Source organism: Paramisgurnus dabryanus, chromosome 7 (genome assembly GCF_030506205.2).
Source record: "Paramisgurnus dabryanus chromosome 7, PD_genome_1.1, whole genome shotgun sequence".
In the NCBI taxonomy this organism is placed as follows: domain Eukaryota; kingdom Metazoa; phylum Chordata; class Actinopteri; order Cypriniformes; family Cobitidae; genus Paramisgurnus; species Paramisgurnus dabryanus.
The window spans coordinates 19,220,426-19,245,755 of record NC_133343.1 but is presented as its reverse complement, the minus strand read 5'-3'; the positions used below and the strand labels follow the sequence as shown (position 1 = coordinate 19,245,755).

General features: G+C 38.3%; 2 protein-coding genes across 4 annotated transcripts in view; one reads left to right on the top strand and one right to left on the bottom strand.

Annotated features, from left to right (window-relative positions):
• nme7 (NME/NM23 family member 7) overlaps positions 1-16,902 on the top strand; it is a 51,136-nt gene extending 34,234 nt beyond the window's left edge. For all 3 annotated transcript variants that reach the window (XM_065240543.2, XM_065240528.2, XM_065240535.2), the window contains 2 exons: positions 14,311-14,418; positions 16,264-16,902. In XM_065240543.2, coding sequence (XP_065096615.1) covers positions 14,311-14,418; positions 16,264-16,296 — 141 coding nt within the window. In that variant the 3' untranslated portion in view covers positions 16,297-16,902. The remainder of the gene's footprint in view (positions 1-14,310; positions 14,419-16,263) is intronic.
• Positions 16,354-25,330, bottom strand: atp1b1a (ATPase Na+/K+ transporting subunit beta 1a). Its single transcript, XM_065264660.2, has 6 exons — positions 25,123-25,330; positions 21,656-21,784; positions 18,887-19,042; positions 18,218-18,402; positions 17,876-17,959; positions 16,354-17,792 (listed from the first exon to the last, which is right to left on the bottom strand). Exons 1-6 carry the CDS (start codon positions 25,214-25,216, stop codon positions 17,535-17,537), a joined length of 906 nt encoding a protein of 301 aa, XP_065120732.1. The 5' UTR covers positions 25,217-25,330; the 3' UTR covers positions 16,354-17,534.

The window sequence follows — 25,330 nt, the reverse complement described above, 5'->3', positions numbered from 1 at the left end:
CGTAGCATTAAGTTTTAATGATGCAGGTACTTTTAAATGACCATAACTTGCTTAATTTTTTACAGATTTTCAAACGGTTTGGTTTGTTATAAATGTCAAAGATGTACCTATGACACTGCATACTTATACCAAAAATAAATAAAAAATTCATGAAACATGTTAAAGCATCCAGAATTATAGCCACGTTAATAACGTTTGTAAAAAACCAAACCGTTTGAAAATCGGTAGAAAATTGAGAAAGTTATGGTCATTTAAAAGAACCTGCACCATTAAACTCAATGCTACGAGTGAGCGAGCTGCCTGAGGTAAGAGGTTAGTTACTTGGTTGATCTTTTTTACATTTTCTAGGTTGAAAGAAGGACTTAGGGACCCAATTATAGCACTTAAACATGAAAAAGTCCGATTTTCCTGATACGTCACCTTTAAAGCTTAATATAATTTAAAAGGATGAGTTCCAAAAAAATTCACCCGCCTCACAGTTTTCATTAAAGGGACATTCCACTTTTTTTGAAAATATGCTCATTTTCCAGCTCCCCTATAGTTAAACATTTCTTACCATTTTGGACGCAGTGCCCGAAAATAGTCCCCTTGGTTACTTTCAATAGCAGGGGACTATTTTCGGGGCACTGTGTAATATCACTACGCCTGCTGCAGCCATGTTACAGCAGCAAAGTCCTTGATTATTATGCCAGTTTGAGAGTATAGTTCCTAGCCATATCTGCCTAGAAAATCACAACTTTTTCTGTTGCTCTTAGTTCACGATGTAACTACAGAAGAGTTAAGTTTTAAATAAGAAAAATGTCGAAACTCTTTGGTTATTTCTTTGCGCGATGCTAATGGTCTAATCAGATTCAATGGATTATGCTAAGCTATGCTAAAAGCGCAAGCGCCAGATCCGGAGATCAGCTGAATGGATTTTAAAACGGTAAGGATCAAATGTTTAACTATAGGGGAGCTGGAAAATGAGCATATTTTCAAAAAAAGTGGAATGTCCCTTTATGGGAAAAATTAGCTATATAGACCAAAACACTTTTTGTACCAGGCTGTAAACATGGGCTTTTAACGTAATATGGGATTGACTCCCTTTTGGAGGCAGTCTCTTGCGGCCAGTCGATGAATTGCAGTTTAATTTGCGCCTGATGCTGCGCCGAAACATTACATCTACCACCGGTGGGCGCAGCATCAGGCGCAAATGGGTTACGTCAATTCCGTGTTGGCTTCACGATAGAAACCAGAAGGTTGCCCCTTGGGAAACACTGGAATATATTAGGATATTGTACTAGGACTAATTTTTTAGCTTAATTCAGAAAGGACAGTGAAGAGTGACTTGAGACTTTTTTAGAAGTGGAGATTTTTGCATGTACTTAGAGGGTTTTGCAGCAAAAGTCAAATTTGCTAAATACTAATCAAATGACTAAAGTAACATATATATATAAAAAAATAAGGCATTTCAATTACTGATTAATTACCTTTTCATTGCCATTAAAGTGTAACTACTTAACATAAACAAAAGAGCCTGATAAAAAAAGAAAGAAAACATGTCAGATGCACTTAGAGGGTTTTGCATCTGAGCACTTCGTATTACAGTTTTCCATCACTCCATCCAAGCAATCAAATCCGTTTATATGAAAATACACACCAAAGGATTTTGTTAAGCCATCTACTTGGAGTTCAGATGAAGAACTCTGCAGATTGCTGCCAAGTCTTACAGCCTCAAATATTCACCCTGTGAGAGTTAAGATGACCATAAACCAGACTAGAATGTATCCCCTATATTTTATTATGTACAAATGTTTATTTTCATTGTCAGTCATTGTTATATCAGTCAAGGTGTGTGGAATTTGATCATTGTTTCAGGATAATAGCCAAAAAACTAAACCACAAGCATTGCCGTTTTAATGGGGAAAAGTGTTATTTCTTTACAGTGGTATTTGACGAAAGCTTTTGTAAGGATCTCTTAAATTTTTTAGTATTTGTAGTTTTGTGTTGCTGGCTTTTAGTAATGGTATCCGTGATTCTGGAACACTGTGCTTCTCTCCAATACCTTGATGTTAAAGATATCTTTATTATGTTAATACATGCAGAAAAAATACAACATGCTAATGGTATGTGGGAAGGCAGTAGAACAATTCATAATTACTGATCCTATTAGCTTAAAGATGTGAACTACAGTGTTTGGAACTTTAACATTTCTTAATGCTTTTTGTTTTGAATGTTTTGTTCAATGTAACCAGATTCTCTGACTCTGATGTCTCCGTGTACGAGGAAAAAGTGTCTAGAAAAATTTCCTAGAACAAGCAACAATGTAGTTTCCAAATATGTGAAATTGCAGTCTGCTGTATTATTAGGGCAGATTAACTTCTCAACATAATCAACTCAACTGTTCCTGTGTAGCAAAGCCCTGTAAATACCTATTGTTACTTTGCTGCATTCATTTCTGTTTGTATATTAGAGCTTATGATAAGCTGGAAGACTAACTTGTCAAAGGATAAAAAGAAAAAACAGCCATTTGTATTTTTTTGTGTGTGAGAACACACACAGGTTCTTTTCTCTTAGTTGTACTTAAGTCTCATATGGTGTTGAAGCTCATGAATAATGAATTGTGCCAAAAGATCGTATCAACTGACAAAGTTCAACTGACTGCCTGTCAATGACTGACTGGCTTTCAGCTCCAGGTGCCAAAATACAGTAACTAATCCTGGACTTGGAAACGAAGGTAACTTGTTACAAGGTAAATCTATACAGTAGGAATGTAATCGTGCCCGGTTCATCCCAGACAGCGGAGATAAGATGAAGTACTAGATGTGTTGTGGACACCACGTATGTCTACTTCAGACAAGAGCGTAGGGTTTGGGTGTTGCTTACCCTTTGGTTTGACATTGGAAAGGCATATGTGTAATTCCATGACCTTCAGATACATCAAAGCTAAACACAATTTCCTAACTTGGGTTATGGAGGTAGAGTTTTGTTTTTATATAACTGTAAGTGTACATTCACAGTTTGTGAATTGTGTTCTGCAACCAGATCTGTTGTGTTGTAGTTTGCCTAGTATGGCGGTGCGTTGCTTTCTGCACTTGTAAGGACTATAAAGAACACCGCTCTATTGACCCTAATGTCTGTTGTTTTTTGTTAGATATGGCTGTGTGAAAATCATGTTATGAACTATAATAAGTATATAGCAACACCAGTTGGTAATAGTGATGTTTCTTTTGTATGATATGAATGAATGCTCTCATCTGTAAACATCAGCAATAAATAAAAATTAGTGCAGCAGATGCGCAGCTCACGTATGCATTTTGAAACCGGACTTAGCAGCTATGTGTCGTAAACTGCCAAATGTATCATTCACACTCACATAAAGGATTATTAGGAACACCTGTTCAATTTCTCATTAAGGCAATGATCTAATCAACCAGTCACATGGCAGTTGCTTCAATGCATTTAGGGGTGTGGTCCTGGTCAAGACAATCTCCTGAACTCCAAACTGAATGTCAGAATGGGAAAGAAAGGTGATTTAAGCAATTTTGAGCGTGGCATGGTATTTCTGGTATATCTGAGTATTTCACAATCTGCTCAGTTACTGGGATTTTCACGCACAACCATTTCTAGGGTTTACAAAGAATGGTGTGAAAAGTGAAATACATCCAGTATGGAAAATGCCTTGTTGATGCTCGAGGTCAGAGGAGAATGGGCCGACTGATTCAAGCTGATAAAAGAGCAATTTTGACTGAAATAACCATTCGTTACCACCAAGGTATGCAGCAAAGCATTTGTGAAGCCACAACACGCACAACCTTGGGGCGGATGGGCTTCAACAGCAGAAGAACCCACTGTATCCACTCATCTCCGTTGAAGACTGGAAAAATGTTGCGATGAGTCTCGATTTCTGTTGAGACATTTAGATGGTAGAGTCAGAATTTGGCATAAACAGAATAAGAACATCGATCCATCATGCCTCGTACCACTGTGCATGCTGCTGCTGGTGGTGTAATGGTGTGGGGGATGTTTTCTTGGCACACTTTAGGCCCCTAAGTGCCAATTGGGCATCGTTTAAATGCCACGGCCTACCTGAGCTTTGTTTCTGACCATGTCCATCCCTTTATGACCACCATGTACCCATCCTCTGATGGCTACTTCCAGCAGGATAATGCACCATGTCACAAAGCTTGAATCAATTTAAATTGGTTTCTTGAACATGACAGTTCACTGTACTAAAATGGCCCCCACAGTCACCAGATCTCAACCCAATAGAGCATCTTTGGGATGTGGTGTAACGGGAGCTTCGTGCTGTGGATGTGCATCCCACAAATCTTCTTCAACTGCAAGATGCTATCCTATCAATATGGGCCAACATTTCTAAAGAATGCTTTCAGCACCTTGTCGAATCAATAGCTCGTAGAATTAAGGCAGTTCTGAAGGAGAAATTGGGTCAAACACAGTATAAGGATGGTGTTCCTAAAAATCCTTTAGGTGAGTGTATTTACACATATCTATGGCCGAGCTTGTTCGATTAAGTTTAGGCGGAGACTAATTCACGTATTCATATCTATGGTCCAAGCATACATGAAGAAAGAGTGTACAGTTAGATTCAAGCTAGTTTTAAGCATAAACAAATTTGGACAAAAACTTTTACATATCTTTTTATGATGCTCAAAGATGAGTTTTAAGGGATTTAATGATCATGTATGTATCAAACATCAGTAACTCTTTTCTAATAGTGTGATCCTTTAGAAAGCTATGCAGAACCGCAGGTGTCATTACACAACCACATCACCAATTTAATATTTATTGGTCCTGGGAGTTTGATAAATTTTAGTTTGTTTCAACCCATCGGCTGGGTTCGTCCCTTTTTGACCCAAAGCTGGTGTATATACTACAGTTCTATGCAAAAGCTACCATTAGATTTGTTGTTTCTGCAATTGTATCATATATAATTATTTCTCAGTCTATTTATTAGAATACAACCATGAAATACAGGAAATGTGTATGTAGTATTAAAAACAGTATACTGTAAAACAGAGATGGGCAACTTTGGTCCTGGAAGGCAGGTGTTCTGCAGAGTTTAGCTCCAATTTGCCTCAGCACACCTGCCTTAAAGTTTCTAGTATGCCTAGTAAGACCTAAATTGGCTGCTTCAGGTATGTTTAATTATAGTTGGAGCTAAACTCTGCAGGACACTGGCCCTTAAGGACCGAAGTTGCCCATCCCTGGTATAAAAGTATAAGCTGAAGTGTCAAGTATTAAAGGTAAACTCCCCTTCCACTTGAGCTGCAGGCTCTCTTAAACCTAAATAAAATGAAATCCTAATTTCTAATTCTAATCGAATGACTTCAGGACTTCAGTCTTCTCAAAAAAGCTCAAGATGTGTTTCCTGCCAGGAGAGGTCACACACAATACTGACTGATGCCTGAAGAAGACATTTAGTTCTGAAAATTGTTTTTGTTTTTAATTTTGTGTAAATTTTCCCTGTATTTTCTGTTTGTACCTTAATATAAAGAGTGAAAATAAATAGAATAAATATGGATGAACATTATAATTTTGCTAAAACAACAAAGCTGGTGGTGGTGGGCTAAGACTTTTGCAGTACTGTATATTGTTATGAAAATTTATATTTAATATACATCTTATTAAGGACTACATTTTCCTTTCATGCTATCATTGTGTAATGTGTTTTCAAAAACCATCCATAAATCACTCATTAGTATCTTGGGAAGAAACTGCGTTGCTCTCTAATAACATCTGTCTATGTACATTTCCTTTTGTAAACCAAATTGTTGTTCACCCACATATTACATTATTAGATCAGTCAGGGTTTAATCATGTTCTCAGATGTTGCTGAGTGCTAGCAGCGTTTCATGGTTGTAAGCAAGTGGCCAGAAAGGCAGAGCCGTAGAGACCTGCAGTTACCATAGCAGTGTTCCCTTAGGAGGCTCTGGTGTCACCCCACAGCATCAACTGCTGCTTAATTAAGGCCCTCTTACATCAGAATGGCACCAGGAACAGGGAGTGGGTGAGTCATGTGACTGACACCAAACTGGAGACAATATGCATGTCAACTGGCACAAATTAGTGTTGATCAAGACTAGGGTTACTATTAGTAATTCAAAATAGTTGTCTTAAAATATTCCTTTATAGTAATAAAACACAATAAAGAAATAGTCAGATAGTCAGTTGGTTAATACTATTAAATAGTCAGGTGCAGTTGTAGCCTAGTGGTTAGAGTGCCGGGCTTGTAACCCGAGTGTTGCTGGTTCGAGGCTTACGACAAGCGGGTTGTGACTGTGGTTCCCTTGAGCAAGGCACCTTAACCCTAATTGCTCCCCGGGCGCTGCAGGGATAGCTGCCCACTGCTCCGGGTGTTTGTGTGTTCACAGCTTGCAGTGCGTGTGTTCACTTTTCACTGGATGGGTTAAATGCAGAGGTCACGTTCCAAGTATGGGTTACCACCATACATTGGCAAATACTCATTGGTTAACATTTAAAGTATGCAACTTGCAGGGACGTCCCACCTTTAAAATGTTTTGTTCGAATCGTGAATGATAGTGATGATAGAGGACATTGTGATTGTCAGCGATTCCCCAGTTCATACGTCATCCAGCTTGGGACTAAGCTTTCGTTTTCTTCATAGCTGTAATCTTAAAGGGATAGTTCACCCAAAAATGAAAATTCTCTCATCACTCTTATGTTGTTACAAACCTGTATACATTTCTTTGTTCTGATGAACATGAAGATATTTTGAGAAATGTTTGTAACCAAACCGTTTGTGGACCCCATTGACTTTCGTAGTAGGAAAAAGGAATACTATGGAAGTAAATGGGGTCCATGAATGGTTTAGTTACAAAATTTCTCAAAATATCTTCCTTTGTGTTTATCAGAACAAATAAACGTATACAGGCTTGTAACAACATGAGAGAATTTTCATTTTTGGGCGAACTTCTCTTTAAATAGCACCATTCACAGCCTGTTTCTCCCAGACCTATTAAAAGTGCACGGATCATACTTTTTCACACTTTTTATTGCCTTGTAGCTTAGTGAAAAGTTTACTCAAACATAGGATTGCATGGGGGTTACTTAAGGTTAGGGATCTAAACAACCCCCTGATGTAGTCTTAAACCCAGGCATGTTAAGCTTGGGCCACACCAAAAGATTTCCTTATCAGATATTCATAAAGTTAGAGACCACAAACATGTTTTCACAGTTTTGTTTCTATGTGTGTGGAGTGCTGCTATAAAGTCATGATAGCACACCCTAAGATTCCCTTCACAAACAACGGGAGTTTCGACTGAGAACACAGGAAATCTCAGCATGTCTCTCGTGGTCAAATGTAACTTCACAATAAACAAACTTTGGGGATGACAGGCATGTAATGGTGTTAAGGGGATAGTTCACACAAAAAGAAAAATTCGGTCATAATTTTCTCATGCTCGTGTTGTTTTAAATCCGTATGAATTTCTTCTTTCTGATGAACACAAAAGATTGTCGTAGGGGGGGGGGGATTGTCCCAAATTTATCCCGATTATCTTAAAGTGTTTCTGCCTTTACTTGTTAGCACAGTTTGTGGTACATGAATGAATAAAACTTCAAATTATGTAGCTTGTTGATGAGAGGTGTGCTCTTATTTTTTTCTATGTGATTTAGATTTTTTTGCCTTTGTAAATTATGCAAAATCATGTAGACTGGAAAAATGAAATAAATCCAGTTTGACTAATTTCGTTTTGGTTTTTTATACCAAGAAACTGACAAGATGAAAACCACTATTCTTCTGTTAAAAGCTTTCACTTAGCATCTTTAGGTTATAATAACCTTAAAAATTCTACCATAATTTGATTTTCAAAGATTTATTATAAAAACAGATTATTTTTCCACAAAATGTAGAGGTTTTTTTTTCAAAATGCTATAAACCTATTGAATCAATATATAAATGTGCATCCATTTAATTAATGGCATCAATGGCATTAATCAAAACACTTACTTTGTCATCTTAAGAACACTGTCATTGCTGCTGTCATCACTGCTGTCATCCTTGGGACGTTGTCGCTGAACTTTTTTGACCTCGATCAGCTACAAAACAGTTAACTGTACCTTTGAAGGTACACAATCGATCCTTAAGGAACAGTAATGTACCCCAAAAGGTCCAACATTGTATTATGTTTATATACCTGTAAAGGTACAAAACAGTACCTTGGGGTACCACCCCAGCGACAAAAAAGGTACAGTTTTGTACCTTTTTTCTAACAGTGTAGGGCTCTACTAATAAATTAATAACTTGCCTCATCTTCCACCCCTTCAGGTCTAACTGATACTGATTGTAAACCAAGAGCGCGTGCCGCATCCGGAAGTGCTTGCGCAACATTACGCACAGTGTGTAAACATTATCGATCACTTTTCGAACTGTCGTTATTGTTTTGTCAGGAAAATTTATATAGGTAAAATTAACGTTATCGAATTATCGCCCAGCATTACTTCGAGTAAAATAATGGAAAGTTTTTCATGAGATCCCTTGGGCTTAATGTTTTAGCATGACAGAAGCTTGATGCTGTCATGTGAGAACAAACAACAGCCGGCCTTTTTCCATCACCCGAGTGGCTTATGTTTCTTCCCCACCACAGAAAACCACCACAGGTTTATTAATGCCATCCTAGTAATATTTTGTTTTTGTTTGTTTGTTGATCACGAAGTACAAAGTAGATGTGGAAAACTAGAATTTAGTGTGTATTCAATGCTGTTCCGAATGCAGGGAATGGTGTGCTGTAATTTGTTGAGCAGATTTATTGCATTCTGGGTATATCGCGTTTTGGGAAAAAAGGGGGAGAAAAGATGACCGAATAACCATAATGGTGGATATCGGATTTTGCGTAAAATTACAAATTTACTTTTTAATACTGACCTAATACAATACTGATTTTGGTGTTAACAAATAAAAAAAAGGTGTTTATCGCGTTTTGGAACCAATCTCTTCATATATAGTCAAAGGAATAGCTTAACATCTCAAAAACTTGAGATCTTAGAAATAAAACTTAGGCTATGTCCACACGAAGCCGGTGCATTCCCTATCCGATCATTTTTTTCCTTGCTCTAAAAAAATAATCCGTAAACACGAAACCACTGAAACCGACTGAAAGCGGTGTAGTATATATGCCGGACCAGTATGGGGCGCTGTAATTCTGCCACAGATATACACTATACACGGAGAAGAAGACTTTGAGCATGCGCATAACCAACGTATGGTGTTGTCCATTATCGCTTGTTGGTCACCACAATTGCATAGAAGCAATAGATTTTGCTGTAATAAAGCTAGTAGGCTTAGTAGCTTTTGTAGCACGAACACAATCACGTAGTCCGCCGTTATTGTTGTTGCTGTTACGTGTGACGCTTCCGACACATGATGTGATGACGTTTTCGCTTCACAAAATATACGGATTGGCTGTACAGACGAAACCGCAAGGTGTCGGTTTCAGATTTATCCACTTTAGGACCCGGTTTAAAAAAATAGCGGATTCAGTCTCCCAAAATGCCGGATCCGTGTGGATGAAACGGCAATACGATAACAAATTTGTACGTATACAGTGATACGCGTCTCCGTGTGGACAGCCCCTTAATATGTACAAGAAGTATGCCCTCTTTTAGCAAGATAGCCAAGTTAGGATGTCTGCCCTTGGATAACAAAACATTTACGTTTAAGAATTTGGCAGATGTTTTTATCCGAAGCAAAGAGATGTTTTATGAGCTTGAATGTTCCATGGGAATCTAAGCCTTGACTTTTGCATTGTTAGTGCCTTGTATTACCAGTTTAGCTACAGGCATATGAATCATGATAGTTATGCCATTTTGCATTTTGTTGTAAATTGTATTGGGGTATTGTAAGCATAAGATGTATGTGTATATATATAAAATGACTATTTAAAGACAGCAATTTGTTCAGGTGTTGGTGATCTGGCATGAAAAGACCGCTCTTGGCATGTTTACACAATGCCCTGCCAAATAAAAATAGCTGGAATCTATTGCTCATTCATTAACATACCTGCCAAGCACTTTAGCACATTGAGTTTTAATAGCTGTGAGGAGACCCTCATGCAGGGAAAATGAAGAATGAGTTAATGTAGCCTCATTTATTTAAAATAGCTACCTTAACAGGTATAAGACTGGTTGGAACAGTCTGCTTTGCCAGCACAGCCTTACATCCGGATTGTCTTAAATCCACCCGTTTGACCAATAAAAGGCCATTTTACTTAATGTGACTTAGAGCTGAAGATCTTTGCCCGAACCCGACGGGACCCGTCGGGACCCGACGGGCTCGGGCGGGTTCGGGCTTCATTTCTAACATTTTACACGGGCTCGGGGCGGGCTCGGGCTTCCGCTCCGGCTTTGTGAGGTAAATGAGCGGTCAAGTTCAAATCGGTAGCGCAGGATCGCGCTTAATTCATTTACAGTGGATTTAATGATTTTCCTCATCAAAAACATGTAGCCTAATCTTGGTGAGTAGGTTTTTCAATGTATAACTAAATATGAATCGAGTCTTACATAATTTAGATAGAGGATATAGACTAATGTTGGCAGTAATGGAGAGAAGTGCCGACGCAAATCCCGCGGAGCCTGCCTCTTAATTTCGTTATTGCCAAATACCCATCTTAATTCAGAATGTATTATCTTAATTTAATTCGTTAAGAAATAATAATTTTATTGGCATATTTATAGTGTATTGCATAAGCCTATTTAGAATGAGATGTTACAATGTTACAGATTACTTATTTCTTTTTTCAACTTCCAAGTGGCGTGTAGATTATTAGTCATGAATAAATAATGTTAAAACCTGTGTAAATTTCTAATTCTTGACAAAAGCTGTGTGTGCGCGCACATTTAAATAATGTCGGGCTGTAAACGGGTTCGGGCTTTGAAAAAGCTGTCAATCTAAATGTACGTTCGGGTTCGGGCTGCATTCTGTCGGGCTCCGGACATTTCGGGCCTAACTTTTAAGGCCCGATTACAGCTCTATTGTGACTCTGTCACTACATTTATGCTTAATACTTTGTTATATATATGTGGATAAAAGTGTGCTGAAATGACTAAATGACCTGGCACAAGTGTGAGAGACTACAGATTCAAATACTCTAGGGCGTTTCACAGTAGCACCAGGGCTTTTCCCTGAAAATGCTGCATTGGGTTTTATCAGTAAATGTACAATGGGAGGGTTTGTAAGGTATTGATTTTTTTTTGTCGTGGTCTTCACAGACAGTAGTCTGACGTCAGCATGTCCACTCTATTGACTTTCTATTTATGTTGTGTATGACAGAGTGGAGGAAAGGGATCATGTAGTGTGTATTTATAGTGTGTTTGACAGTGACCACACAGAAACAGCACTATGGGTATTGACGTCAAACAGTGGCCATCAAAAATGTATATACCCAACACAATCGCTCACGTGCTGTTATAATAATTATGTGTTCTCAATAGGCAATCTATGAAAACAGCAAGTTATTTTACCAGGCTGTAGTCTGTGTGTGAACATTAGTGTGACGGCTTGGCAAGACTTATTAAGCTCAATAGCTGCTGGTCAGTTGTGGGTAGCTAATGTAATTATAGCGAGCCAGCTTCGCAAAGAATTCTGCAAATCAACTTGGTATTAACTTTGTACTTCAAGGTACTTGTAACAACACCATGTCCAATATATCATGGCTCTTTTTGGTACATATTTGTGACACTGTCTGTAAAATCCAGGCTAAAGTATCAATCTAAATTTTGAGATTAGGAGCATCAAAGTGGTTTCATTTTAATTTTAGTCTTTTATATCTTTAATATTGACTGAGTAAGGTCATGTCAAAGTTATGTTTTCACAAAATGTTCTTTAAATTATGTAAGATGATTTTATGTAGAAAGGCTTTAGCCTGGTTTTCATAGACCGGGTCACATTTTTTTTTAACTTTATTCACACAGCACTTTGGTCCCAGAAAATACCCATAAAATTGGCAGACAGGCTTCTGTGTGAATGCAAACACATCCTGTAAATCACTGAACACACACACAGATTCCGGAAAATAATTGGCAGTGTGAATGAACCAAATATCAAACGATCCCGGACAAATCCCGGATGCATCTTCCGTGTATTTTCCGTAATGTCTGTGTGAAAAGGGATTGAGTGGTATGCCAGCACTGCCTGTTGCATTTTTTATTTTTTAATTTTTTATTTAAGTCTTTTAAACTTACATTTTGCTTGTGTTGTGTGCATAAACTGCTTGTAAACTTGCTTCGACTGTAAAAATCGTTGCACTTGTCTTAAGTTTTTAAGTTTAATCAGCTTAAACTTACAATTCATTTTAACTGTCTTGAGTAGGGAGAAGTTGCTATAATTTTAAAAACAACGTTGAAATTTAGCAACTCCTTACTAGTCAAGAAAATAATTGTAAATTCAAGTTGATTAAACGTAATAATGTAAGTGCGACAAGGAATTTTTTTACAGTGTAAGGATTTTTTGTTTTAGTTCGAAGCTGAGGCACATTTGCATTCAAAGCAGACAAGCATCGTTACTATAAATTTGACTCAAAATAATATATTAACATACTCTCTTAAATGAAAGTTTTAACAGTAAACACAGCATATCGAGATTAAACCAAATACAGAATTCCGATAATTCTTCACCATTCCACGAATAAGTGTCTGAGCCAACAATATAGGAAAATAATGACTAACCGGCATAAATCTCTAATTATCTCTTTCCTCTGTAGAGCTTAAGCAGGTAAATCGTATGTAACAATGCTGTCTTTATTTTGACTGTGTGTGGTCGGCTTTCTCTTAATGCTGTGTTTGAACTTAGCAGGTAGTAGCCTATTCAAATGGAACTTCAAAGATCAAAATGGAGGTGACAAGATGGGTGTGGCTACGCAAACCAAATTTATTTACACCTAGATAACCCATCCCCCATGGGTAAATTTCCTACTGGTAGAGATTAGCGCAGTAGAGGACAGTACAGCCGGCAGCTTGTGTCCTTGGGAACGTTTCATTTCATCACATTCCATTTTAGCCTTAGCCAGTTGGCCAGCTGAGCTCTGAATGAGAAGCACATGTGAGCGAGAATTAAAGTCAAGACCTGGTATTAGTCCAACATTCAGCCGAAAGGGCAGTGAAATATAAACTCAAAGTAAACTCAGCCGAGACCCCTTGAACTTCTGTCATGCTGGAAAGGCAGCGGAGGAGTATTTTATTAACATTTCTTCGCCTTTCTAATATAACGTAAAAGTGGTCTTACTATTACGAAATCAATTGTCTGACGCATGTCTATCAGACTTTTATTCATCTGCAATCATTGTGGGTTTGTGTTTTTTGGAATATGACAGCAACCACAAGATGTTAAAGGGATAGTTTACTGAAAAATGAAAATTCTGTTATCATTTACTCACCCTCGTTTTGTGCCAAACTTTTTTATTCTGCTGAATACAAAGGAAGATGTTTTGAAAAATGTTTGTAACTAGGAAATTTGGTGCACCATATAGGATTTAATAATACTATGGAAGCAAATGGTGCTCCAGGTATATTTGGTTAACATGTTATGACAATTTTTATTTTTTTTAAGCAGTCTGTTCTGTACTAGTCTGGTTTACAGTGAGGATAGCTTGAGCTTGACCAACAATTTCTTTCTTTATTCTTCACGCCATTCCAGCATCCATGGCTATATTCATGGCTAGAACTGGTAATCCATTCATAAGTTGATCCACACACAGTTTGGGGGAGGGGCATTTCGGTATCTCCTAACTTGCATGTTTTTGGCCTGTGGGAGGAAACCAGAGTACCTGAAGTAAACCCACGCTTTATACAAAGAAAACATGCAAATTCAACACAGAAAGGCCACCGGACCTATCCAGGGCTCGAACTCCTTGATGACCCACTTTGCCCAACCAGAAATGTAAAAATTATGTTACTATGTGACAGAATCCCGTTCTTATTTATATCACATAATTTAAAACATATACAATTTGCAAATGGTTTAACGTGATATAAAACTAATTTTGTTTCATTATTATAGAAAGTGTCTTTGTGGTGTGCAGGATGGAAGTAGTTCTATAAAAAAGCAGATGTTTGCAGTGAATAGGAAGTATCTAAGTAACATGAACAAGCACGTGCGAGTAACCCGATGCCCTTGACAGGATGTGACGTTATCTGATCTAATACTTTTGGGCATGGTTAACCACCATCACAATGCATGCATCATCATCATCATCAGACATGTTTTCATCCTGTTGCTCTATAGAGAATGAACTGTTAAAAGCATTTGCTCCATTGTTCTAGTGTAACCCATCATCATGTTTTGTTTCCTTACAGGAAATTGCACGGCATCTTCGGCCCAACACTTTACGAGCTCTCTTCGGCAAAAAGAAAGTGCAGAACGGCGTTCACTGCACAGACCTGGCAGACGATGGGATCCTGGAGGTTAGCACATGCAAATCACATTCAAACTGCAAAAGCCACACAGTCACGTTTTTGTGTCGACTCAATGAGTTTTGCCGTTTAGAGGCGCAGCTCGCTTTGATGATGTTTGGCCTTTGCTTTCGAAAAATATTTCTGGAGCCCACAAGTACTTATGATGCCCAGAACAAAATGGCATCCAGGTCTCATGACCGTCCGTAGTAGGCTGGCCCAGACCTACATCGTGTCTTACAGGAAGGGAAGCAGGCAGATGTCAGTTCGGTTGAAGGAAAAAGGCATTGTTATGCCAGGGAGTGGGTTTGGCCCGGTGGACGTCATTGTTTTGCACAACTCCTGATCTGTTCAGGCTCCTAGCACAAATGGTCTCTTGTTAATCATTTGCCTGCTGACCGACTCAGCCGTGACATTCCAAGAGCTCAGGCCTCAGAGGCCCAGTACAAACTCTTCTGTGCCGAACACACACACACACACACACACAGCTGTAACGGGCACAATTCAGGGAAAGTCAATTGTTTGAAACTTAAACAAGCTGGCGACTTGTTGCTGAGGCCTGATAAAGTGCTAAGAAGTGAATGAAGTGGTAAATGTGCTTCAAAGATTAATGCAAGGATATTTTTAAGGGGGCTCCCAGCAAGCAATTTTGCATTTAATAAGACATCCAATAGCTGTTCAAACACAGCCAGACGTCTAGACGTCTAGTAAAACATGGCAAAATTTAGGGTGACCATACGTGCCATTCTTCCCGGACGCGTCCTGGCCAGGATTTTGGTGCGTCTTCCGGAAGTCGTATTTGTTGACCGAATATGCCATTAATTTTAAAACATAAGACATGCAATCGTAGTTGCTTTTCTGTAATAATAATATTCCTCTATGACGTATGCGGTCGACAAATACGACTTCCGGAAGACGCACACGAAATCCTGGCCAGGACGCGTCCGGGGGAAAATGCCAGGTATGGTCACCCTAGCAAAATTTGGGCTGTCAGTGAAGATATGGAATAGACGTCTAACCGCCGTAGCCCAAAAATAAATTTAATCAGCAATTTTGAGAGAAACAACCAAATTTAAGTTTATTTTGGCTAGAAGTGGGTTACCCATCGCTGGTCTATAGACGGTTTCATGGGACGCATGTGCATAGTCACAGTAACGTGCCTGACCTGAACTTCCGGTCTGTATTTATCGGTATTGCTAGGGGCTAAACTGATCTCTGAAACAAATACCTTGTCAAAAAAAAATTTGTTTGGTTTGCTAAAGGGGAGGGGAGATGACGAGCATGAATCACAACTGTGCGGAGAGGTTTGGCAGACAGGCAAGAATTCAAGGACCTGTAGCTAACATTGTATACATTCATTTTTATCAGTAACCGTAGCTCAGTCTACACTGTAAAACATTTATGTAGAAATTACAGTATTACCGGGTATTACTGGCAACTAGCTGCCAGTAACTTACTGTAGATTTTACATTTATGTTATTTACTAGCAACAGTTTGTTCAAAGTTAAATGAACATAAAACATTTTCAGTCTTTATGCTCTACAGTAAGTTACTGGCAACCAGCTGCATAATTACAGCTAATTTTTTACAGTGTAGTAGTCGATACACATTATGATATATGAACAAAGGTAATGTAATGGTCACTTATTTCCCTTGTTATCAGAAATAAATTAAAGGACTTTGTAAAAGGAATTTTCATTTAGTCCACAAAAGCCATTTGTTTATGTTGTTGGTGCAAAAACCATCTATAGTTAACCTACACTGTAAAATGATGGCTATTGCTTGCTGGGTTGCATGATTATGTAAAGTGTTTTGTTGTGCAAACCTAGACTGAATTGTGATTTTCTTTTTTTGTAGGTTCAATATTTCTTTAAGATTTTAGATGGATGAAGCAAACGCAAGACATTTTTCCAACACCATTTAAATAAAGACCACTTTAACAATACATCAGTTGTCTGTCCATTTATTTCTTTTTCAGGTCTAACCCAGATTTAAATAACAATACATGAGCAAATGACTGCTTTGACAAGTGTTCCAACATTTTGGAGCCTTTTAAGTTGTTTTTATAACACAAACATAGTATCCTATTACATGGGGTATTGCTTTGCATCTGATAGGTTTCGAACCTTTGACCAGTGACTTTGGTATCTGGATTCATACATTACGTTTTCTCCTGCTGCAAAAAATTGTACAACTGCATAAATATAAAATTCTTCCACCATGAACATGGCTAAAACATTCATTAGAAAGTAACACCACATATTATGCGATGTCTCCAGAAAAAAATTAAAAGCACTGAAATGCCACGGTGACCACTGGCCACTTCAGTCCTCCAGGCTAGACACAGTTCTACACTTAATAGTAAAAGGAATATAAGCTTTACACAAACCGACTTTTCATTAGCCCCAATTTCCCAAATTGCAAGACAATCAAATAAAACGTCAAAAGGTGATGTACAAACATATTCCCCACAATCAACGAAAAAAAAAAATAAAGGCAACAAAGAAAGGAAAAAGAATTTAACGGAGTGCAGTCACTTTCACACACACACACACAGACAGACCTGGGGAGTTCAGAGCGTACCATGCCAGTATTTTCAGTTTTTAAGTTTAGACAAATACACACATTCGCACTCAAACTCTCACATTTACTAACATATACACACACACACACACACACACCTTGGACCATTAAGGCTCTCTCACATACAGTAAGACAACAGAAATGACAACATGGCTTGGAAAGGACCACTGTATGCAACTACTGCACACTCCATAGAGAGACCACACTAGGCAGAAATACTCAGGGGACAGAAACACTGCTCGCTACATCAGTAGTGGAATTATAATTTACAGTAATAAATGAACGTCCCATGGCTCACGGAATATTCTCATTTACAGTAGAATAAATACTTTGCTATTGCTACTCTTCCTGTAATTTACAATCTAAAACCTAGACATGCAGAGAAAGCTAGTGTAAAGCATACAGATTAAGTGTAGGTCCCGTATGTTGTGAAAGTTTGTTCAAGACTAGTTGTTGTTGTTGTTGTTGTTTTTATCCAATTGAATGTGTTGAAATTATCGTGTTTTGAAATGGGCAGAATAAAAGCGCTATTTTCATAGCTAAGGTCATGACTCGATCAGGATTTTGATATCAAAGCGTCCCTGAGAACGGTCTTTCTCGCTGTATTTGATGTTCTCGCCGTATACTTTACACTCTATGCGCATCTCAAAATCCCTGGTGATGTTTTGAAACTTGATGGCCACGAGAGGCTGGACGTACTGCGGCTGTAGCAGCTTGCCGTAGTAAGGATAATACTGGAGAGGGAAACCGGCACCCACCCCGAAGTAATCAATGTGTCCCAGCTTGTCTGCTTCTTCATCTCTCTGTTGTGATAAAGAGAACTTGTGTTAAGATCCGTCTCAAGAGTACTATGGCGCATTTAATCATCTTTGGAAGGGTTTCTTACCTTGCTTTTGCAGTGGATTGGAATCAGATTGCCCTGATTGTTGGGGTGGACTGCATCGGGAAGACTGTCATTAGTAGATGGAGGCTAAGGAAAGAGTTTAAAGATAATATTACCATGCCTGTTGTTGCCCTTAGATTAACAAACCAATTTTTAAGATAGCAAGCACATAATGCGTATATCATGGCAATGACTTTAAATAGAATAATAATGCTTTACATGAAGGATCTACACATTCAGTTATTACGATAGCTTATAAATTAGCATGTCAATAAATAAATACAAATATTAACACTACTGCCTTTCACATTAAACCATTGCCATTCAAACAAGATTAAAACTCACCCGAGGCCTGAAGTTGACAATTCTATTGAGTTTAATTACGATGCAGGGTTTGCCCTGACTGAAGCCATAGGATTTGTCCTGGGTCCCCGCGCAGTCTTTCAGCCAGGAACGTTCAAAACGGCAGGCCTTCCTCTGGCCTTCCTCACTCTCTAGTTCTCCACGATTCGTGTAGGTTCTCGGTTTGTCTGGACAAAAATCCATTGTAAACTGTTAGTGTCTAATGCATCTTTATTTAGTTGTCCTTACCACAACATTGCATGAGCATGGGAGACAGCAAAATGGGTCAAATAAAGCCTCAATTGTCTACCTAGGCAGTATAGCCAAGACATGGACTGTTGAATTGTAAATGAAGATCAAATGACTCAAAGCGCAGGAAGGTTGCAGGGTATCGCTTTCTTGACTGTACATTTCAACTTTGGCTGACATATTTAGTATAGCAAGGGTCTCTACAACATGCTAGAATATATGTGTGCAATTAATCATTTTTGATTTTTGCATTAAATTTATGATTCAAACAATTGCAAAAACAAGATAATCAAGGTAAAAAAATATTTAGCATCAGACTTTGCCTAAAAAGCAGGATTTCTGAATGGCTTAAAGCCGGGATTATGCAAATATAAACGTACATGCATATAAATATTACACACACGTTTATAGGACTCAAATTACCTCCACAGTCCTCAAACTTCATATCATCAGTCTGATTCTCCTTATCGTATGGCTCTAGAAGCTTTGCAATATTTGCCACATATGCTTCAAAAGTTGTCGAATCGTTCATGTTGAAGGTGATTTCTGCTTTGTCTGGGCGTGGGGAGTGTGAAAGGCCTGTAAAAAAGGTAAAACCTGTGTTTAACAATGTACAACAAATTATTATTTAGATGTGTTTTGCCTGCAAAACGTTCTTTTCATTGCAAGGAGAACTGACAATGCCTGGTAACTCAGGCACCCGCAAGTCCATTCATTGTCATGGAAGTTTGCTATTCAGATTCTCAGCTTGGCAGTAATTTTCCACCAGCACGAGCTTACGGCCAAAACGGGGCGTGGCGTGAGCAGAACCAGCAGAAGAGAACAAGCAAACGGAAACCTTATATTGGCTGTAATGCAAAGTTGCTTTTCAACAGATCAGTAATGAAGCCCCACGCATGTGCTGCAGCTTTATTGTAGCAAAGTTGGGGACAAAGACAAACAGGAGACTGTTGCACAACAGAAGTGCGATTGCGTGTGTTGTTTTAATACAGTTTTTTTTTACGATCACACAGTCCCCGTCTATCCAGTCACAGCCTGTGAGAGTCTCCCAGCTTCCCCCTCCTCCTCTCCATACGCTCACGTGCTCCTCTAACACAATGGAAACTTTTAGCCCCAAAGAGGCGGGACTTGAGCGTGCAGCATGTCTTTTCTACTGCCGGCCTTCTTCTTAGCAAATAGCTGCACACCATGGTGATCTCCACTCATTCTTGCTCTCGTTTCTTTCACTAGACTTCAAATCTCAGGGGTTGGCTGGCTTTCTTAAAGGGGAAGTGTTTCTACTTGGCAGAGACGTTTATGTTCAGGATCAAAATAGCGGTTTATGAATGCAGCTAAATTTAAAGCCAAGACGGGAGTGTGCACTATGCAAACATTCACTGGCACCAAACTGGCATGGCTGGTGTGGCAAATGCCTGGCAGTGGAGCAACGGGCAAGCTAGCGGTCTCAAAATGTACACAGATTTAGGAAACCAGAGTGTACAATGCTCTCCGCTGTTTCTTTTCCCTTTTTCAGCCAAAGCGAAGTTGCACAAGACTCATTCAAGCAAAACAGGCTTACCCAAAGCTCGATAAACTCTAGACCTGTTGTAAACTATTCTAGTGGCATGTTCAAGTGCAAACAGGGTAACACTGTCAGCCCAGACCGAATTACAAGACGTATCAGTTCAAAGACACGTATAGCGCGTCGCTGTGAGGATCAGCATTGCTCTCGGAACCCTAACTGGAAGCCTCGACGGTCTAGCAGGGAGTGTGAAGGTCAAAATGGCTTTCGGTCTCTCTCACGTCTACTCCCTTCCGCCCCCCTTGGCACCTCCACCCCTCTCTGAGGTCAGGGAGACCTTCAGAGCTGTCACAAGGTTTACAGAAACACTGTTAACTTTTTGCATTATGGAACCATCTTATATTATGCTTAATTGGACCCGAGTGTGATTGTCTGCACTCACACAACACTTTATGATCTGTACATGATGCAATTGTGCTAAAGATAACTGGAAGATATGCGCAATGGAGTTCATTGTAATTCTGAGTTTATGGCTTAATAGGTTTGTTGGAAATCATGCGCGCTGCGAAGATCTATTGGTGTATGACATTAAAGCAACATGAGAATGATTGCATAGCAGACTGCTTCTAATATGCTTTTAAATGTATTTTGCGGTTATGGCATTATATAATACACTCTAAAAAACAAACGGTGCTATATAGCACCAAAACAGTTGCTTTGGATCGTAACGATAGAAGAACCATTTTTAGTGCCATATAGCACCAGTGAAGAACCAGTGAAGCACCAGTGAAGCACCAGTGAAGCACCTGTGTAGAACCATATAGTGCTATGTAGAACCATATGTGGTGCTATATGGCCCCTATATGGTTCTACACTGGTGCTTCACTGGTGCTTCACTGGTTCTTCACCGGTGCTATATGGCACTAAAATGGTTCTTCTATCGTTACGATCCAAAGCAATTGTTTTGGTGCTATATAGCACCGTTTGTTTTTTTAGAGTGTAACATTAAATAAACTGATCGTTCTGCGCAAGTGCATGATATGGGGTCATTTGGTATGTGGTGATGCCGCTGCTGCATGCATTTGTGCTGCGCGTATCAATGTTTAACAGTGACAAATGATTGCCCCCGAATCACAGCGAACCATGCCAGAGATTATCTCTGTAGAAACTAACCGCACCTTGGTATGGTACGGAGCGATCACACTAGGTAAATGAACCGTACTCGGGTACGGTTCGGTATGCATAGCATGAGTACACCCTGTGCCGTGTCAAAGACACCTTGTTCTTTTCATCTTTCCGAATAAGTCACATAAAATAGAATGTAACGTTCTTGTCACCAGTAGTGTTTTAAAAGTTTGTTATGAAGAAGCCTTTTGTAAAACTTGTCAACACTTAAAAGGACCACAACATTTCACAGATGATAAAAAATCTCAGAAGTTCAAATAAGGCGAGGGAACACTAAAAATGATAAACACTGGAACCATGACAAAATTGTCACAACAGTGCTACATATAGTACTTATCAAAAATCATACCAGTCAAAACAATAAATAGCTTTTAAAAGTACATGTAGTTCATTCTGTATCTCTAAAGTTTGGCACTACATGCCCAGAGTGTTTCAAATGCAACAAAAAAACTACATTTTACTGTGGCATGAAATTTCTACAACATGATTTAAATTAGTTTTTTTACCTGGGGGTGCCACCCTGTCCTGGTATGTGGGCTTGTAGTTGCTGAGAGTCAAAAGCATGGCCTGGATGGTGCCAATAAATATTCCAGCCAAGCAGCCGTAGAAGATTACATAGAAGATGAAGATTTTGACTGTAAAGACAAGTAGATGGCATTAATTCAATATGGCATTTAAAAGCCAGGTAATAACATTTTAGTTCAGTTCAGTGGCGAATAAATCCATCCATCCACAAACTGAAATGCATTACACCTTAAATGTATCATGTATGCATGATGAGGTACAGATTGAGCAGTTAACAGAACAAAGCACCCCAGACTAAACTAGTCTATTACTGAGCAGCATATAATTAACCAAAAGTGGACACTAGTGAAGTATTTTTACTTTCTTCTCATTTTTCAAGTATCTGTACATTATCAGTGTTTTTCTTTGGAAAACATACTTTACTTCATTCCAAAGCATAATATAGGTTTTTACTCAACTCTATTTTTATAAATACAAGTTGTCGTTTTACATTTAATACATAAAGTACATTAAAATCTAGTACTTTTTGTAAAACTTAAGTTAAAAGCACTCAATTTTAATGTAATACATGACATTTAATGTAATGTAGAAGAATAAAAAAGTATTATTCTTTGCCTTTGAATGTAGCGAAGTTAAGTAAGTTTGAAACATGTACTTGAATAAAGTAAAAATACTTCACTACTGTCCACGTCTGCATATAACAGAAAACCTTAAAGGAACAGTATGTAAGATATTTATATCAATTAATCATAAAATGGCCCTGATATGTCAATAGACATAGAAATAATTTTCATTTCAAATACTTATCACTCTCAACAGTGGTATAACCAGGATATTTTAATTTAAAAAGTGGATTTGCAGCCCTCAACTGATGTTTATGTTGTCATTTTGTGTATTGGCCACTAGTTGGGTGATTGCAGTACCAGCTTTGGCCACAAACCTACATACTGTTCCTTTAAGTGTTTTCGGAGACAGCAGGTGAATAATGTATTTAGCACTTAAATATCAAATTAAAAGTCTCAGTTTGTAATTACATGAGTGATAGGGCCAAATCAATCTATAGATCATTTTATTGAGTGACACCTTTATAGTTTTAGTGTTTTAGCATGTGGACAAGCAGTTTGGTAGGCGTTTACAAAAACAAACAAACTACCCAGTTTTAATGTCTTAGACCTTCCTGACTTGAAGTGATCAGCTTTCTTATTCAAATAAGCCTCTCAGCATCTTATTTAAAGTCGCCAAAAACTGCGACACAACCCCAACTTTCCGAGAATTCCTCATTATGCTCTGACAGTGTCACCATGTTCAGTTTGGCTCATGCATTACTCATAACACTAACTCACATGTTCCCTGTATGATGCAATAACAGAAAACGAGCTGCTGACCTACAGAAGAATAACATTCTTGTCTTACATTGATGTGCCAGTCAGTACACTTCATTGAAAGTCTAATGTCTATTCTAACATTCGCTACAAGTCTTTAGCAACACAACAGTGTGATTGTCTGCGTGTGCCTGACTGGGCTTTGACTTCCTTTCTTTCACCTTTGGCAATAAAACATTGAAGGGCCCTTAAACCTACAGGAAACACATTCAACATTGAATACAATACTAGAGACAATGGTTTCATGCGTGGACAATGATGACTGCCCCTAAAACTATTCATATATCTGCTTTTATAATCCCACTATGGCTTTTAATACCATATTAAAGTAGCTTGGCAGACCATGAAAGTAGGAAACTTAAACACAATCGCGTCAGTTGACTATTAACTTTGTCCTTCAAACCCTCACACTTGCCATGAATGGACGCGTCTCTTTTATTACGTAACAAAACTGTGTAAATTATACTTTTTGTTACGTCGTAGCCCACGGATAGTGCGTAGTAAATTTCAACCTGTGGGACAAAATAATGTAGATCATAAGGGGGAATGACTTGACTTGAATGAACTGAACTTCACATCAATATTTATCGAGAAACGATTAAATCGACAAGTGTAAAACTGAATACGAGCTTTAATGAAACTACACGCGTCAGTAGATTTGTTTCAGAAACCGACAGCTTCCTCTTAACTTACCCAACTCGTACAGATCACGCAAGAGTGTTTGGATACTATTTGCCAGTAAAACTACTGTAACCAAGCATATTCATCACTATAAATGCTTATGTGTAAACCTGTCGACTTGTGGAAACATTACGGAAGTTGTTCAAGAGATTTCTTTAGTTTGTTTTATGGTACACTTACAGTACATACAGTGACACTAGCAGGCTAAGCTACATGTGACTGCCACACTCATGACACTCCACATGTCTGCCAAAAACTAATTCTTTCCCATAGCACTGTTCGCATGTTTTGAACTGAACTTTTGTATTACTATTATTAATGATAAAATTGACGATTTATTATGAGTGGGTACTGGATAATATAACTTTAGGCCGAGTGAAGCAAGTGTACAGATCAATATCTCATCAGGAGTTCAGCGATAGACACAAATGTTCATAACCGATAAAGCTAGCAAGAGCTATGGTTTACTAAATGGCATAAATAAGCATAAACTCGGCCATTCCGATATTTCTATTTACAAACAAAACATAATATGTACGTTACCAATAATTTGTTACTTTAAAAATGATTAAAAGCTGTAACGTTACGTTAAGTCAAGAGTGAACGTTAAACAGGCCAAATCGGTTTAAGAAAACATGACAAACATAAGAAAAACATGCTCAGATTATTTGCTTTTGCTTGACATTACTTAAGATTTTAGTGTAATTTGACTTAAAAAATAAAAAAAAAAACATTATGAAATTATACTTTACACAAAGCCACTGTTCATTTAAGATATTTACAAAGTGTCATGTTTTAGATGTTGACTGACAGTCTATTCCTAAACCATAACAAAACTCGAAACATCATCTCGACCTTCACAATGACCTTTTCTTTTCTAAGAGTTTAGCCACTGACCTAAACTTCAACATCTCATTCAATAAATATTGACAAAGCATAACGTTACGGGTTAAGTTTGTAAGCTATTCATTCGATAACTGGCATCTTCGAAATATACATTATTCGCTGATCAGGTTATCATTTATTACGTTACTATAACTCAAATTAACTATAACTCACTAAATTTCTCACAAAAAAATATGTTTGTGCGAAATAAAGCAATAAAGAGGTTAGATTGTTTGAAAAAAGCCTAACAGTATTATCTGGTCAATACAGAGAGAACAAGTCGCCACCTCGAGGCAATTTTTCTCTTTGAAAACGAAAGTCGCGAGTCAAAATAGCGTGTTAAGTCAACTCCAACAGGTGTTGAGTGTTTCCAACGGCAGGAAACACATCGTAGCTGTTTCTCTTGTATTTAACGTCGTGTTGTATTAACACGAATGTCTTTTAGAGCAAAATAGTTCAATCCAAAAGTAGAGTAGGTGAAAAAACATCTTTGCACTTACACCAACTGCCGCCTGTGCGTCCTAAAAATTCCTTCTTCTCTGAATTCCAGATAAAGCTCTTCCATCCTCCATCCGCATTTTTATTTGCAGACATTTTCGGCGTTTAGTTCCCTTTTGGTGATGTTTAAGTGGGCCTTAGGGACTTTACAGCGATGTTGTCCCCTTCCTAAAAGTTGTAGAAAAGGACAAAGTCGTACCCGGTACCTTT